Below are 13,186 nucleotides of genomic sequence, written 5' to 3'. Positions count from 1 at the left end.
TTAAAATTAACCATATAATTTTTCACTCTGGCATGTTTTCCTTGCAAATTTCACTCGTCCTTCGGACTCGTGAAATTATGGAAAACATGCAATCGTACCCCCAAAAATTAATAATATTAATACCGTAATATATTACCCCCAAAAATTCGCCACCTACATGGCTCTGAAGATTTTTCAAGTTTCTTTAAAATTTCAGGTCGTTCCAGTTTCAGCAGTTTCTATTAAGCAATTATTTCTATACAAAAAACGTATTATTTTTAGTTTTGCTTAAAATACTGACACTCTTCAGGTAATTTTTGTGAAAATTATAAATTTAATTGGACAAGAGTCTTTTATGCAAAAAAGTTAAAAGATGGATTTTACAAGAAAAGTCGTCGTCTTTACAGTTTGGTCTTCTTTATCGTTTTTATCGAATACCCGTTTTACCCTTGAATTTGGGACAAAAGCGAGACACAGTTATCTTGTTTCTTTTTCGACAACATTTAGGTTTTCTCAAAAAACGACCAGAGAACGCAAAAGCGTGTAATCAATATTTGGAGAACTAGTCATCCTCATCGCTCTGATGTTTCTTCAAAATCTTCGAATTTTCCCGTTATAAATCAAATAGTTTCAAGCAATCGAATGCACAAAACCAATATGTTGATGGCTTTTTCTGTTAGATGCTAAAATTCCGCCACCGGCCATGAGTTAAACCACTAACCAATGAGTTAAAACTCATTAACTCAGAGAGCGGCAACAATTCAAAAGCGCAACTCAACACAGTGTTACCCAGGCCTATCTTGACTACCCAGAGCGAGCAGGATGGATAATTGCCGTACGTCGATATGCGCCAATTTGCTTGCGTCCTGTATGATTTCAAACTAATCTGACTAGTGGTTGACGCCGCAAGCTCGGGATGTGTGTGTTTCTGTCACACATGCTTGAATAGAACGGGATGGAGAATTACCGAACGTCGATCTGCGCTCGATTGCTGCTACAGTAATTTGACTTTCAATGTCATTAGATGATGGACCGTACGTTAACAGTAGATACAGGCGAAATAATCTGACAAGTGACTAACGCAAACAGTCAAAATAATTGGTTTTTGAACAAGTGCCTGCTGCTACGAGAGAGAGTCGCCACGGACCTTCTGGGGCATTTTTCTGGAAATTCGGGGGTTTAACAAAAAATGTTCAAGAGACCAAAAAAACTCGAAATTAAACTCGCTTTCCCGGGAGCTGGAAGTGTTGAAAAAATTCCGAACCGTTTAGAACTTTGACTCCTTGAAACTTGCGACCACCCTGTATATGAACGTTTTTCTTCAACTAAATACACCGGGCACTTACCTGGTAGCCTTCGAGTTCAAGCCGGCTTGCAGATGTCCAGCGCCGTCATCCAGATAGTCTGGAACAATCTCCCAGTAAATTATCCAGACGAAAAACAATAGTAATAGAGCCGGACCGAATCCAATAAGCCACTCGGAATGGGCACGTTTCGAAGCGGGACTCTGGATTGTTGCCGCGCTAAATGAGGATCTATCGGTTCCGTCCGTCGGACTGGATTAGGGACGTTCATCCGGAGCGGAAATCGACTGAGAAAAGTAACCGCCCGAGACTGGGGGGAATAAAAGCAATGGAGATGCTAATCGGGGACGAATAACGGCCGTTCCATGTAAACTCAATTTAACTTTGCTCACATGGGGGGAAGGGGAAACATGACAATCAGGTCAGAAATCAAGGAAAGTTTGAAAATTGACGCCAACTCGCCGGTCATTGTATGACTGGTTGCGGATAGTCGTTTGGTAACAGGACCGCACTGAGCTCCATGGACCCCTTCGAGCTCCAGTCGGTGAATACTTACAAAGCTGCAAACATGCAAAAACTGTCTCAAATTGGCAGTCGATTTTTCACGGTGGAATCACACGTGAAAGCGAGCGCGCCGGAAGACCGAAAGTCGTCGAAAAAATGGCAAAACACGTGGACAAGCTGATGATCGGCCTGATCGGAGATCTTCGATTCCCGTTACACGGAAGCTGGTCAAAGACTGAACCGACGAGTTCGACTGCCCCTGCTGTTCTCCTGCCGGCCGTTCGCACCGTGCGCAGGAATTTGAAGAACTCGCCATATATTTTACGGCCCGAGGATGAAATGCGAACAAACCTATTTATATCATCCAGCCGCCCATGGACCAGTTTATGCTTGTCCGTCAGTGTCGCACGCTTTTCAAGGACAGAATCCATTACCGAGCCCCCATTGGTTCCGGTACTGACCTGCCACGTGGTCGCATCTGCGCCAAGCGCACCCCAATCCAATGGGCCGGAAATGAATTCAAGGCCTGCTGCGGACACTCGAGAGATTTATCGGCGGTTTATGCCCGCGCCAGTGGCGCACCCCCCCCCCGAACAAAAAACGCCCCAATTCAACCACTCGCTCCATTTATTTGCACAAAATTAACAAAAAAAACATTTAAAAACTCATCCCGGAAACAACAGCGGCGGTGGCAAAGGCGACCGCCAGCATGGCCCAGCCAGTGGCGTACACTTCGCGGATGGTCAGGAACTTGCCAGTGTCCCAGATCAGGTGCCGGATCCCGTTCCAGAAATGATAAGTGAGTGGAAAGGCGATAAGGAATTTGAGGGCATAGATGGAACCAAAGCCGATCTCGGCGCACCTCAGCTGCTCAATGTAGTGCTCCAGGGGGCAATCCAAGTAGACGGCTGCCATACTAAAGAGCACCGTGTAGCCTGTCAGGACCATTCCTGCAAACACACCATGAGTCGGAATTTTTCCAACTCAAAGGCCCAGTCCGGCTCTGAATCAGCCAGTATTGCCGGATCTACTGTCTTTACAGTAGATCTGCCGTGAATACTTTGCGAATATTCTCAAAATAATTGATGAAATAGCAAATAAAACATTTTTTCTTGCACACGATATCTACTGAAGCAGACACACTTTGGAAGTATTGGTGTCTGCCTCAGATTAAATTATTGTCACGTTTTTCGGGCTCGAAATATTCCATTAACCCGCTCGGTTTATAAACACAATTTAGTACAGCCCGAATTATAAACAATAATCGCACTACTATTTAACGTTGGTTAATAGTCCGTTCACTAACTAACTTACAAAGGCGCGTCGCGCTTGCTTCATATAGCCGTTTGGCAATACTCGAATATTCTGGTTTAATTAGGGAACATTTCCCATTCCAAAGCTGTCTCGGACTTTCAGTAGTCATCTCACAGGCAGCGTTGTCGCTTCGGCTTGTGCTTCGATAAACGATTTCGAAAGTTAATTACGTAATAAATCTTAAAAAATCGATCAAAAACTGTTGTTCTATCATAATAATGACATGGACAGGGTGTTTCCAAAAACATATTCATCTCTTTCGCTTCTTTCTTTTCAAAGTTTTCAGTTCAAAATTTTCCGATTCTTCCTTTGGGTAAAGAAAATGAAGATCGTTTCTAACAGTTTGAAGGCAAATTTGATTGATTTCAAAGCTGTGAACACATTTGAAGATCCAAATATGAATTTCACAAGTTTGGCTCCGCGAACCGCCTTCATTTTCTTCCTCCTTTCAGTTTCACTCAACGCATTGAATCATTTTAAACACGTCATTCTTCTGTTGATGATCTTCACGCTCAACCTGTAGAAAATGTAGTCATTTTTTTTCGACAATTCTCCTTCTTTGCGTTTTTTGCACTTAGATTTGTCCGCTTTCATTCCACTCTCCTTTGGAGAATTGAATGAAAAATACTCTGGTAGCGATTAGAGCGTAAAGCATCGAATCTTCTTAATCTTTCAATTGAATGGATTCTTGTATTGAAGATCCAATTTTCTCGATTCTATGAAGAGGGCTTTCTTCACTTTTCAAACACTTGCGGAGTGAAAATCCTGCTGAAAGGACCAAAGGTGCCACTTGAAGGACACTATGGAACATTGTTCAAAAATTGCATCTAAAGTCTCCCATTTTTTTAAATTCTTCAGAACGAGTCGAACTTAAATTTCCTGTGTCTGTCGATAAATGCTCAATTCTTCGTCCGTCAAGAGGGCAAAAAATCAATTTCACTGCTGCCACCGTTTTCATCATCCGAATCCAGATGGAATCAAAAACCTTTGTTCCTTTTTTAATAAAAAAAATTGGGGCCAAATGCCGATGAGGAAAACCTCGGGAATTATGCAAAGTGAAACATCTCACGGAAATACGGTTTTAATAACATTGATTGCGTGAATGTCCGAAATTCTTGTGCAAAGGAAAAAATGGCCAAGCAATAGGTTCGGAGTTTCAGAATGTTTGCAAACATTTTTAGCCGCTCGCAGACGTTTGCGATTATTTGACTGAACGGAAACCGCCTACAAACCCCCCGTTTTTTCCTTAGCTTCCGACAGTTTCATACCGTTGAAATTTTTTGGAAAATTCTTACGAGTTTTTAATTTCCTTCATCGAGCTCCGGCTCCAACCCCAAACCAGAACGTCATAAGAAGCAATTTGAAGAGAAAAAACGAGTCTTCAAAACACCCGAATTGCCATTTTTATGGGGCAACAACTAAGAGTTATTAATCGCGCGAGCTCCCGAAGCCCATTTGAGGAATGTGTAATTTGCTTGATAAATCTGGTTAATTTTTGGGTAGTTTGTGTGGGCTTCGAGGCATTCGTGCTGTCGCTGTCCTCAATGCGGACAATGAAAAATGGGTGCGATCCCGAAACGTATTACGGGAAAAATGGGAAGACAAGTTGCAAATCATCGACAAACGGCATTCCAACATGGAATGAACGCAACAAAATTTTGCGAAAACTGTGCTTTTCGCGTCTCTTTAAGGAGGAGAAAGTTCGGGCAAAACTCTAATTTTTTGTCCGAAATGGGTAGATTTGTATCGGCAATAAATCCAGTCCGCATGATTTTTCAAGAAAATCCCCAATTTCGAACAAAATGGCCCTAAAATCGGCTGTACTTCGCTTATTATTGATTTTATCAAAAAAGTGAATATCAACTTTTTTGTGTGCATCAAAGCGCTCAATGCAGTGGCGTGGCTTGAAACTTTTATATGGGTTTTAGTTTGGGAGCGTTTTGTCGGTTTTGCATAACGCTTTGGGCATTTTTTCTTAATCGCGTATACGGACGTTGCAAAAAAATCTGTTCTCTTATAATTATCGCCCTGAATCCTTATGAATTTTTCAATATTAAACTTTAATATCCTCCTATTGATTAGCCCCTTAACAACTAGGCGTTTGGCCCCACGTCCCGAAACGTAGTTATTTGTAATGTTTTTCATTCAAATTATCTCCTCTCACCTGTAGCTCGATGCGAGATAGACAGCATAGACGTCAATTGTGGCTTATAAATGGTCAAATGGGGCGACTGAGGTCGAACCAGTCTCATGTTGCGTTCGTCGTGGCTTTCGTCACGGGGCGCCACTGCAGGGGCGCATTTGATGGTTACGGTCCTGGCCTGGCTCAGCACCCTGGCAGAGTCTAGCTGCAGGAGCTGGGGGCCCCATCTCCTACCAGCTAACCTGCAAGCATTATGTAACATCGCTCATCGAAAAACCTCAGATCAGCGCTTGGCACCTACCGGAACATCAGCGACATTTTTCCAGCTGCTCGATTTCAGCTATTTGGCTGTTGCTATGTAGCGTTACGCTAAGATTTTCTGCTCCAACTTTTTTGATTCCACTGGTAGAAGCTGCTCTGTTTGATTGAGGTTAGGGCCACGCACAGATCATAGAGGTTACTCTGCGATCTGTGGAGCCACAGCCAGCTGCAAGAAATAGATCAAAATACAATTCATAGATAAAGACTGATGCAATGAAATTTATGTTTGTTTAGTTTGCGCGAAAATGTGGGAATTTCGGGCTTTTGTGTTTGAATCATCAGAGTAAGGTGCCTGTTAAGGGCTAACTAATTGTTGCATTAGGGTGCGATTCAAACAAAGGTCAGCCAATGGGCTGGCGCTCATCCCACCCACTCAATCTCGCCTAACCAATCAGCGTGTTGCTTTGTGTTGACGCCGTTCCACTCTTTTGTTTATTTTTTCATTGTACAGCCTTATTCTATGGCATAGATAAAGACAACATGTTCTATGGTACAGCCGGTTACTCGTCTGGATCTATGTGCTGAGCAGCTACCCTACCCCTACTTGTCTTTATCTATGCAGCTACCGGCACAAAATATCCCCCCTATGCATAGGGGGTATGTTCTTTTGCGATTTATTTTCAGTCTTTATCTTAGATTTTAGTCAGTTTCTTGACTCAACCAGAGCAGTTTCAGGTAAAGGGCGAAGCCCAATAAAGCTGGAGAAGGTGGCTACAAGTCAATGTTTTAGAATGGAGCCCTGGCAACACAGCAGCAAAGGTCTCCGAAGAAACCAAAGTCCCCAAGTAAGCGTAGCCCTGGCAGGCCTAAAAGTATTAGACGCGAAAGCCTCGGTCGACCCTCAAACTCGCCTTCGAGGCGCCGAACAACGAGTTTGACGCCGACGGGGCGCAGCCCCAACAAGCGTTCCCTAGCCGGAAATAGTTGAAAGTGAGTTGCAGGGAGCCCCAGTCCTATGGTTTCGGTCCAGCCTTCACCTGAACTCTGTTACTACAGTGAGGGCTCAGTCGATTTACATTTGCGTGGGCTCAACTCCAGTAGGTCCCCATCTGCTGATTCCCTCAAAAGGTCTGCGGAGCGTCTCGCGCCACCCTGAGTACCTGGGCGCAATCATAGGGGAGGTTGCCGCCCAATCACTGCTCCTAACGGCGTCCTTCAAAGACCTGGCCATCCTGATCTTCCGGATTGGCCTACTGAAATCTGAGGAGACTGCGAACGACAAACTGTCCTTTTTTAAGTTCCGGCTGAATTGGGTGCGTTACTGCATGAGGACAGGATGGCTGTTCGATTCCAACCCCGAGTTCAACCCTCTTGGTTAGATCAGAAAAGAAAAGCTGTACAGACCCTAGTTGAAGGATAATAAAATGTTCACGTGCTCCCACTCACACACACCCTGGGTATTTTTGGCGTACCCTCCAAAGCTACAGAGCAACAAACGATATAATGAAATCTCCTAAACAAAGTCATGGCGCGTCAAATTAATCTAGTTTGCTTCAGGTAGTGAATCAGCAGCGAGTAGACGAACCGGTACTGAGCAATGGTCTGGATCATCTGGGGGCGCTGCTGCCTCAGTAGACCCACCACCCCTGGGATGCATACCTCCTGCAACCAGTCGGACAAATCGAACATTGGTCGGCTTTTAACCGATTTCCGCGCTCACCTGGTTGTGGTCCACTGTGTAGAGCAGCAGGTCGCTGAGGATGGTGAGCCCCGTCCGGCCCACGCCCGCCGTGCAGTGTACCAAAATGGGCGGGTTCTTGTTGTGGCCGGGCGGGATCTCGCTCATCGAGTGCTGGTAGACGCCTTGCATCTCCTCGAGGAAACCGAGAAAGTGGGCGACCGAATTAGGGCAACCCTGGTCGCCCCAATCCGTGTAGTGCAGATGCCACATGGTGCGGTAACGCCGCGACGCTACCTGACACAGTCTGATCTTGCTGGTAATGCAGTGGCCGGTCTTCTGCGAAAACTCCCACCACACCTGGTAGTCCTAAGTGGGGCCCAGTGGGTGAGTGCTTCGGCCACCCAACTTGCCACTTACCTTGCCGATGTTGACGCATCGCTCATCCGAGTCGGGCAGGTACGTGAGATCTTCTGTATGGTCGGTGAGCTGCACCATCAAGTAGACTTCGGCCTCCCACACGCACTGCCAGAAGTACGGCAGGGTGGTGCGGGTCGGGCCCTGGGCGGCGATGTAGAAGCGCTGCTTGCTGCCCACCGTGGCCTGCAAGTGTCTATGCGAGCAGCTTTCCTCCAACACTTTTCCCACTTACCGTGATATGGGAGGCGTTGATGTAGCCGTACTTGTTGCCCTTGGTGGGCGTGAGCCGCAGCCGGTTGTCCTCGTAGGGCAGCACGTCCTTGAATCGGTTGAAGGGCGCGTTCTCGGGCAGCAGCGACGTGGAGAAACCAGCATTCTCTTTCTTTTTCGGGATTTTATCAAACTCGAAGAACAGCTGACTGTCGGCTAGCTTGTTCTCCAGCAGCTGGCACTAGAAGGGTGCACCATTTGATTAGACACTGTACGTGACCAACACGGTCCACCCACCATGGCCTCCTTGCTGATGGAGGGCGGCAGCGGATTGAACTTCGCCTGCCCAGTGGACCAGCGATGCTTTCCCTGTCCCTTCTCGTCCTTCTTCTTCTCCATCTTCAACGTGGCGCTCTTTACCTTCTCCTCCGACTTGCTTTTGCCAATCAGCAGTCCCCAGCGCTTCTTCTTTGTCTTGCTGCTGTTCGCCTCACTGACACTGTCGCGGAAAGACTCAAGGGGCGGCGCAAAGGCCGGCTCCTGCCTTACAGGGCTGAGCCCCACATTGGCGTAAACGTTCTCCCGCTCCGGTTCTTCAAAGGGCTGGTTCTGCAAGGTCTGGGCGGCATCGGGCGCCGAATGGACGCTTTGTGCCCGACTGCGAGCCTCCGCTCCGCTGCCCTCGTTCTGCCAGGGTCTAGGCAGGTTCTCATAGATGGGTTCCGAGGAGTTGGTCAGCTGAGGGTTGCGCGCCACCACGAACCCCCGGTTGCTCTGCAGCAGCTGCTTCATGTTGGCCGGCATGCAGTAGATGATGTTGCCGTGCTCGTCGTAGACCTTCTGGATGTGTTTTGTTATGTTCGGGTTCTCGACGATCACGGCCTGCTGCAGCACCGAAGAGATGTTCTCGTAGTTGCTGTGTGGCTGCGTCAAGTAGCTGTGGGAGCGATGGATCGGGTTCGGGTACGCTTCCGCATACTGCTGCTTCAGGAAGCGACTGTCGCCGGACACCAGGTCCGGGCTGGAGCCGCTGATCAGATTGTTGACGAAGAACCCAGCCGGGGGCTGTTGCTGCGAGATGCCCGCCAGATCAGGGGTGGAATTGGAGCCGATCCGATTGGCCGGGTAGGGCGGCGGCTGCTTGTACACATGCACGATTCCCACCCCATCAAAGTTGACCTGGCGGTTCTCCTTGACGACGAACGGCGCCTCGATGAAGCCCTGGTTGTTGAAGGTGTTCTGCGTGATGTCCGGGTACCGGAAGTGGGCGCTCTGGTGGATTTCCGGCTGCGAGCTGTACGCAGAGGCGTGCGGTTCAACCGGCATCAAGGCACTGGAAGAATTCCGGTATTTCTGCTGTATGGCGGTCTCATAGTCGGGCGCGGGCCGGTACGAGGGAAGCAGGCTGCGCAGGTTGTCCAAGTCGGAGGTGTGCAAGTCCAAGCAAGAGGTGGATTGGGCGCGCTGCGGCACCTCCCATTGGGGCGCAATGTCTTCGCTGCTCTCCATCTCGCGCGCGTCCTACAACCCAAATGTCAACACAGAGTTGCAACTGCGTGGCTTACTCACCTCGTTGGCCTGCTGAAAGCCCGGCGGCTCCCTGCTGCAGGGCTCGGCCTCGCTATTCGCCTCAAACTGCCGGAAGAACATGTGCTGCAGCACGCAGAAGCGCCACGCGTTCTTGGCACTGTCCACGTCTCCAAAGAGAAACTCCGCCTTGTCCACTCCGCCCACCGACTCCACAATGAACTCCTTCTTGTGGTTGATCACGTTGCTGATGTCCGACCATCTGGAATGTTCGGAAAATGCTTAATTGCTTAAAGTCCTCAAAAGGGGCTAAATGATTAGTACTGCATACCGGTAGTGCTTGGGGTTTCGGTCCACATGAGCGACAGCTACCCCAGTCAGGCCAATTCCAATGACCACCTGGTTCCCCGCCTTGTCTTTCACATGGAACTCCTCGTCTCCATAGCCGTCTAATCGCTGACAGGCGCAAATGTAGTACTCTTCGGCGGTGCTTTGAGGTAGATTGTGAAGGGCGGCGTGCTGTCTGCTAGCCGCCTCCGTCAGGGACTCGAGCAGCACAGGATCGGTGAAAGTCTTGGGAAACAGCTGGAAATCTTTCAGGTAGAGAGCGGTGTGTCGTTCAGAGTCAAAGTTTCCAAACTCGGCTTGCATTGAGTAGCTGGCCAGCTCGACGGCCTGTTGGGGCGTGCAGGCCAACCGACCCTCAATCACGTCCTGCTTCAGCTGCAGGAAATAGTGGTACCTGGTCACTTCGTCGGTGATGAGCCGCACTCCCGATATAACGTAGTACATGACACGCAGATAGACGGAGAGGCCTCTGGCGTGTTTGTCCAGCTGCCGCTTCATTGGCTTCTCCAGCTCCAGCCAGCATAGCGAGCCGTCGCTGCTGCAGCTCACGTACTGCAGCCCGAAGAACTTGAGCTGATTGAGCCCCAACTTCTGGCACACAATGTCCAGACAGTCCTGGCCGGTGCTTTCCGAGGACAGCGTGCACTCCACGTTGGTACCATCCAGAATCTCCACCGAGATGACGAAGAGGCTTTTGGACACGACGCTGTAGTGCCGCGACTTTTTCAGCTTCAGCTTGAAGGGCATAGCTGAAGGGGGCCGCCCCTAGTCAGGTCCGTGGCGGGACTCGGTACACTCTCCCCGTCCTGGGGAGCATTTCGTCAATAAAACAAAACCGCTCGATCTTATCGAGATTGTTTCAATAAACAAAATACGCCTACGAAAATATTTGCACAAACAAACTTAACCTAGTAGAGTGACGTTTTGGCTCACATGGGGGTGGCTCAGTTGCCGACTTGCTTCCAGGCCTCAGTTTTACCAGCCAATGCGTTCAAATGTTTTTTAATCAAACTGCCCCTTTAGGGGTTTTGGGCCTACGACTGGGAAAAATTGTTGACTTCCCAGTTCCTTTTTAATAAATTGATTATATGTACAATTCGCCCTTAAAGGGCTTTCGAGTCAAACGAGGCAACGCTGCATGGAGCGTCAACGTCAACAAGCCTGAAATGATTTATGGTCTGAAATACGCCATTCATTTAAATGCCAACGGTCGTACTAGTGTGTACAGCAAAACATAAATTAAGCCCCATTAATCGCAATGTCGCAGTTTAAGTTCTGGAACGACGTAAATACGGTGCTGAGCTTGGATGGCCCCATTACAAAAGGGCCGCAGCCGCGGTATGAACGCAAGAAAATGTCCAGCAACAGTTTCAACTTGTCCAAGCAGCGCTCGCTCTCCTCGTCCAGTATCAGCGTGACAAAAACTCCTTGTAAGACGCCGCTGCGAAAATCTAAGACGCCGACACCGAATAAAACTGGTAGAACGCCGGCAGGAGACCGGTTCATACCGTCGCGGGTGGCCAGCAACCTGGACCTGGCTCACTATAAGCTGTCCCAGGACCCCAACCAAGAGGAGAGCTCAGCAAAAAAGGAGCTAAAGCGAATGCTCAATGAGAACCTGCACTGCAACCAGCGGGTGCTTTCCTATGCCAAGAAGGCCCCAGCGGCCTCCGAAGGCTTTCAGAACCCCATGCGAGTGCTCTACTCGCACACCAGAACGCCCGCATCAGTCAAGGCTGCTAACCGCTACATTCCGCAGGCTCCGGACCGAATCCTGGATGCTCCAGACATAATAGACGACTTCTACTTAAATCTCATGGATTGGGGCTCCAATAATGTACTGGCAGCCGCTTTAGGCTCGCATGTCTATCTGTGGAACGCTGGTAATAGTGAAGGTGAGTCTCTAGTCTCAGCCCCATGGTTAATTGTGAATGTTGCAGGTACTGGCAACATTGAGCAACTGCTGGAGCTGGAGGGCAACGACTATGTGTGCTCATTGGCGTGGATCCAGGAGGGCGATTCGCTAGCAGTCGGCACTACCGAAGGCGTGGTTCAGTTATGGGACTGCGCCCGAGCGAAGAGGCTGCGCGTAATGGCCGGCCACTCGGCCCGAGTCGGCTCGCTGGCCTGGAACTCGTATGTGGTGACCAGCGGGTGCCGCAGTGGGCAAATCCTGCACCACGATGTGCGACAAAGAGAGCATGTCCTGGCCACCATTTCCGGTAAGTCGTCAGTTTGCGTTTCTGGACGTTCCTAATGCCCCCTTGATTTTAGCGCATTCGCAGGAAGTTTGTGGACTAGCATGGTCTCCTGATGGCAGGCATTTAGCCAGTGGCGGCAACGACAACATGGTCAATGTGTGGTCGGCTGTAAGCGGCGGCTGCCATTCCAACAACACGCCCCTGCACACCTTCGGCCAACACCAGGCTGCCATTAAGGCTCTGGCCTGGTGTCCCTGGCAGGCTCATGTCTTGGCCACAGGAGGCGGCACGGCCGACCGACACATCCGTATCTGGAACTGCAACACTGGAACCTGCGTGCACTCCATAGACACCAAATCCCAGGTAAGTAGCTCAGAAGAGGATCCTCTTTTGATCAGGGCGCGGTGATGTTGAGATGCGTGCTTGCTTGTAGGTGTCGTCGCTGCTGTGGGCGCAAAACTACAAGGAACTGGTCTCAGGTCACGGGTTCGCCAACAATGAAGTGACCATCTGGAAATACCCAGCCATGACTAAAGTGAGTATTCGAGCCGGTTCCTGCTACTGGGGCTAATTAGGGGGTTGTTCAGGTGGCGGACCTCAAGGGACACACTGCCCGGGTCCTGCATCTGGCCATGTCGCCTGACGGCAGCACCATTCTGTCCGCGGGCGCCGACGAGACTTTAAGACTGTGGAAGTGCTTCGTCAAGGACCCTCTAAAAACCAAAGACAAGGAGGCCACCGTTAGGGCGCGCCCCAGCGCTTTGAAGCAGTGCATCCGTTAAAGCAGCCTCGTTTCCCTTGACTATAGACTGTCAATTTCGTCATTTAATTAGCCAGCTAACTAATTAATGTATTGATTTGCCTGTTGTAACTGTAATTTGACTGTGCCCTCGACGGAGGGCATTGATTGGAGAGTATTTATTATAAATACACGTTTATATCTTTGCAATCCAGTGCAAGTGCTAATGTTATAGACCCTTGAGCCATGTTGCCGCATGTAAAACCTGCCTGCAATGTCACGTTGACAGTCAAGCTCTGTGGGAAACTAGCGCATATATCGTAACTGACTCCCTGCTTAAATGACATGCGCAAGTTAGTTTCTTGTCTTTATCTATGGTCAGTTTGAGGTTACGTTAATCAAAACAAACTTCTATTTACCAAAACGGGTATGCATTAGGGTTCGGAATCAAACTCTAAATAAGCCGCAACGGATAAAAAAGTGCCTTTGTCGGCACACTAATTGTAACACCGCGCAAAAGTTGATATTGCGAGTCACCAGAACACAAACACGTAATTT

General features: G+C 48.9%; 4 protein-coding genes and 1 long non-coding RNA gene across 8 annotated transcripts in view; 2 read left to right on the top strand and 3 right to left on the bottom strand.

Moving 5' to 3' along the window:
• LOC109541528 (monocarboxylate transporter 12) overlaps window positions 1-2,252 on the bottom strand; it is a 6,527-nt gene extending 4,275 nt beyond the window's left edge. The window contains exons 1-2 of the mRNA XM_019910405.2: window positions 1,840-2,252; window positions 1,326-1,383 (exon numbers count right to left, since the gene is read on the bottom strand). The gene's annotated coding sequence lies outside the window, so the exon portion shown is untranslated. The remainder of the gene's footprint in view (window positions 1-1,325; window positions 1,384-1,839) is intronic.
• Window positions 2,253-2,396: 144 nt separating this feature from the next.
• LOC109541493 (succinate dehydrogenase cytochrome b560 subunit, mitochondrial) lies at window positions 2,397-5,808 on the bottom strand. The gene is made up of 3 exons (XM_019910357.2): window positions 5,546-5,808; window positions 5,266-5,486; window positions 2,397-2,737 (listed from the first exon to the last, which is right to left on the bottom strand). Exons 1-3 carry the CDS (start codon window positions 5,560-5,562, stop codon window positions 2,445-2,447), a joined length of 531 nt encoding a protein of 176 aa, XP_019765916.1. The 5' UTR covers window positions 5,563-5,808; the 3' UTR covers window positions 2,397-2,444.
• On the top strand, window positions 5,770-6,954 carry LOC109541494. The gene is made up of 2 exons (XR_002172339.2): window positions 5,770-6,240; window positions 6,296-6,954. It is a non-coding gene; the product is annotated as an uncharacterized LOC109541494 (long non-coding RNA).
• A 33-nt stretch (window positions 6,955-6,987) lies between these two features.
• The window catches only part of LOC109541492 (tyrosine-protein phosphatase non-receptor type 14), a 28,904-nt gene continuing 22,705 nt past the window's right edge, over window positions 6,988-13,186 (bottom strand). For 2 of the 4 annotated variants that reach the window (XM_048668240.1, XM_048668249.1), the window contains exons 3-9: window positions 9,672-10,494; window positions 9,383-9,602; window positions 8,111-9,334; window positions 7,836-8,054; window positions 7,604-7,786; window positions 7,226-7,552; window positions 6,988-7,167 (exon numbers count right to left, since the gene is read on the bottom strand). In XM_048668240.1, the coding sequence (XP_048524197.1) occupies window positions 7,039-7,167; window positions 7,226-7,552; window positions 7,604-7,786; window positions 7,836-8,054; window positions 8,111-9,334; window positions 9,383-9,602; window positions 9,672-10,435 (3,066 nt within the window). In that variant the 5' untranslated portion in view covers window positions 10,436-10,494 and the 3' untranslated portion in view covers window positions 6,988-7,038. The other 2 variants (XM_019910356.2, XM_048668253.1) reach the window with 2 other exon arrangements.
• Window positions 10,865-12,838, top strand: LOC109541496 (cell division cycle protein 20 homolog). Its single transcript, XM_019910361.2, has 5 exons — window positions 10,865-11,571; window positions 11,629-11,910; window positions 11,963-12,252; window positions 12,323-12,424; window positions 12,477-12,838. The coding sequence occupies exons 1-5, from the start codon at window positions 10,947-10,949 to the stop codon at window positions 12,669-12,671; spliced, it is 1,494 nt and encodes a 497-aa protein (XP_019765920.1). The 5' UTR covers window positions 10,865-10,946; the 3' UTR covers window positions 12,672-12,838.

This window comes from Dendroctonus ponderosae, unplaced genomic scaffold (assembly GCF_020466585.1).
Source record: "Dendroctonus ponderosae isolate FM_Combo_2020 unplaced genomic scaffold, Dpon_F_20191213v2 Dpon_F_20191213_1, whole genome shotgun sequence".
NCBI classification, from domain to species: Eukaryota; Metazoa; Arthropoda; class Insecta; order Coleoptera; family Curculionidae; genus Dendroctonus; species Dendroctonus ponderosae.
The sequence above is the reverse complement of the archived record's forward strand: the minus strand, read 5'-3'. Positions and strand labels throughout refer to the sequence as shown.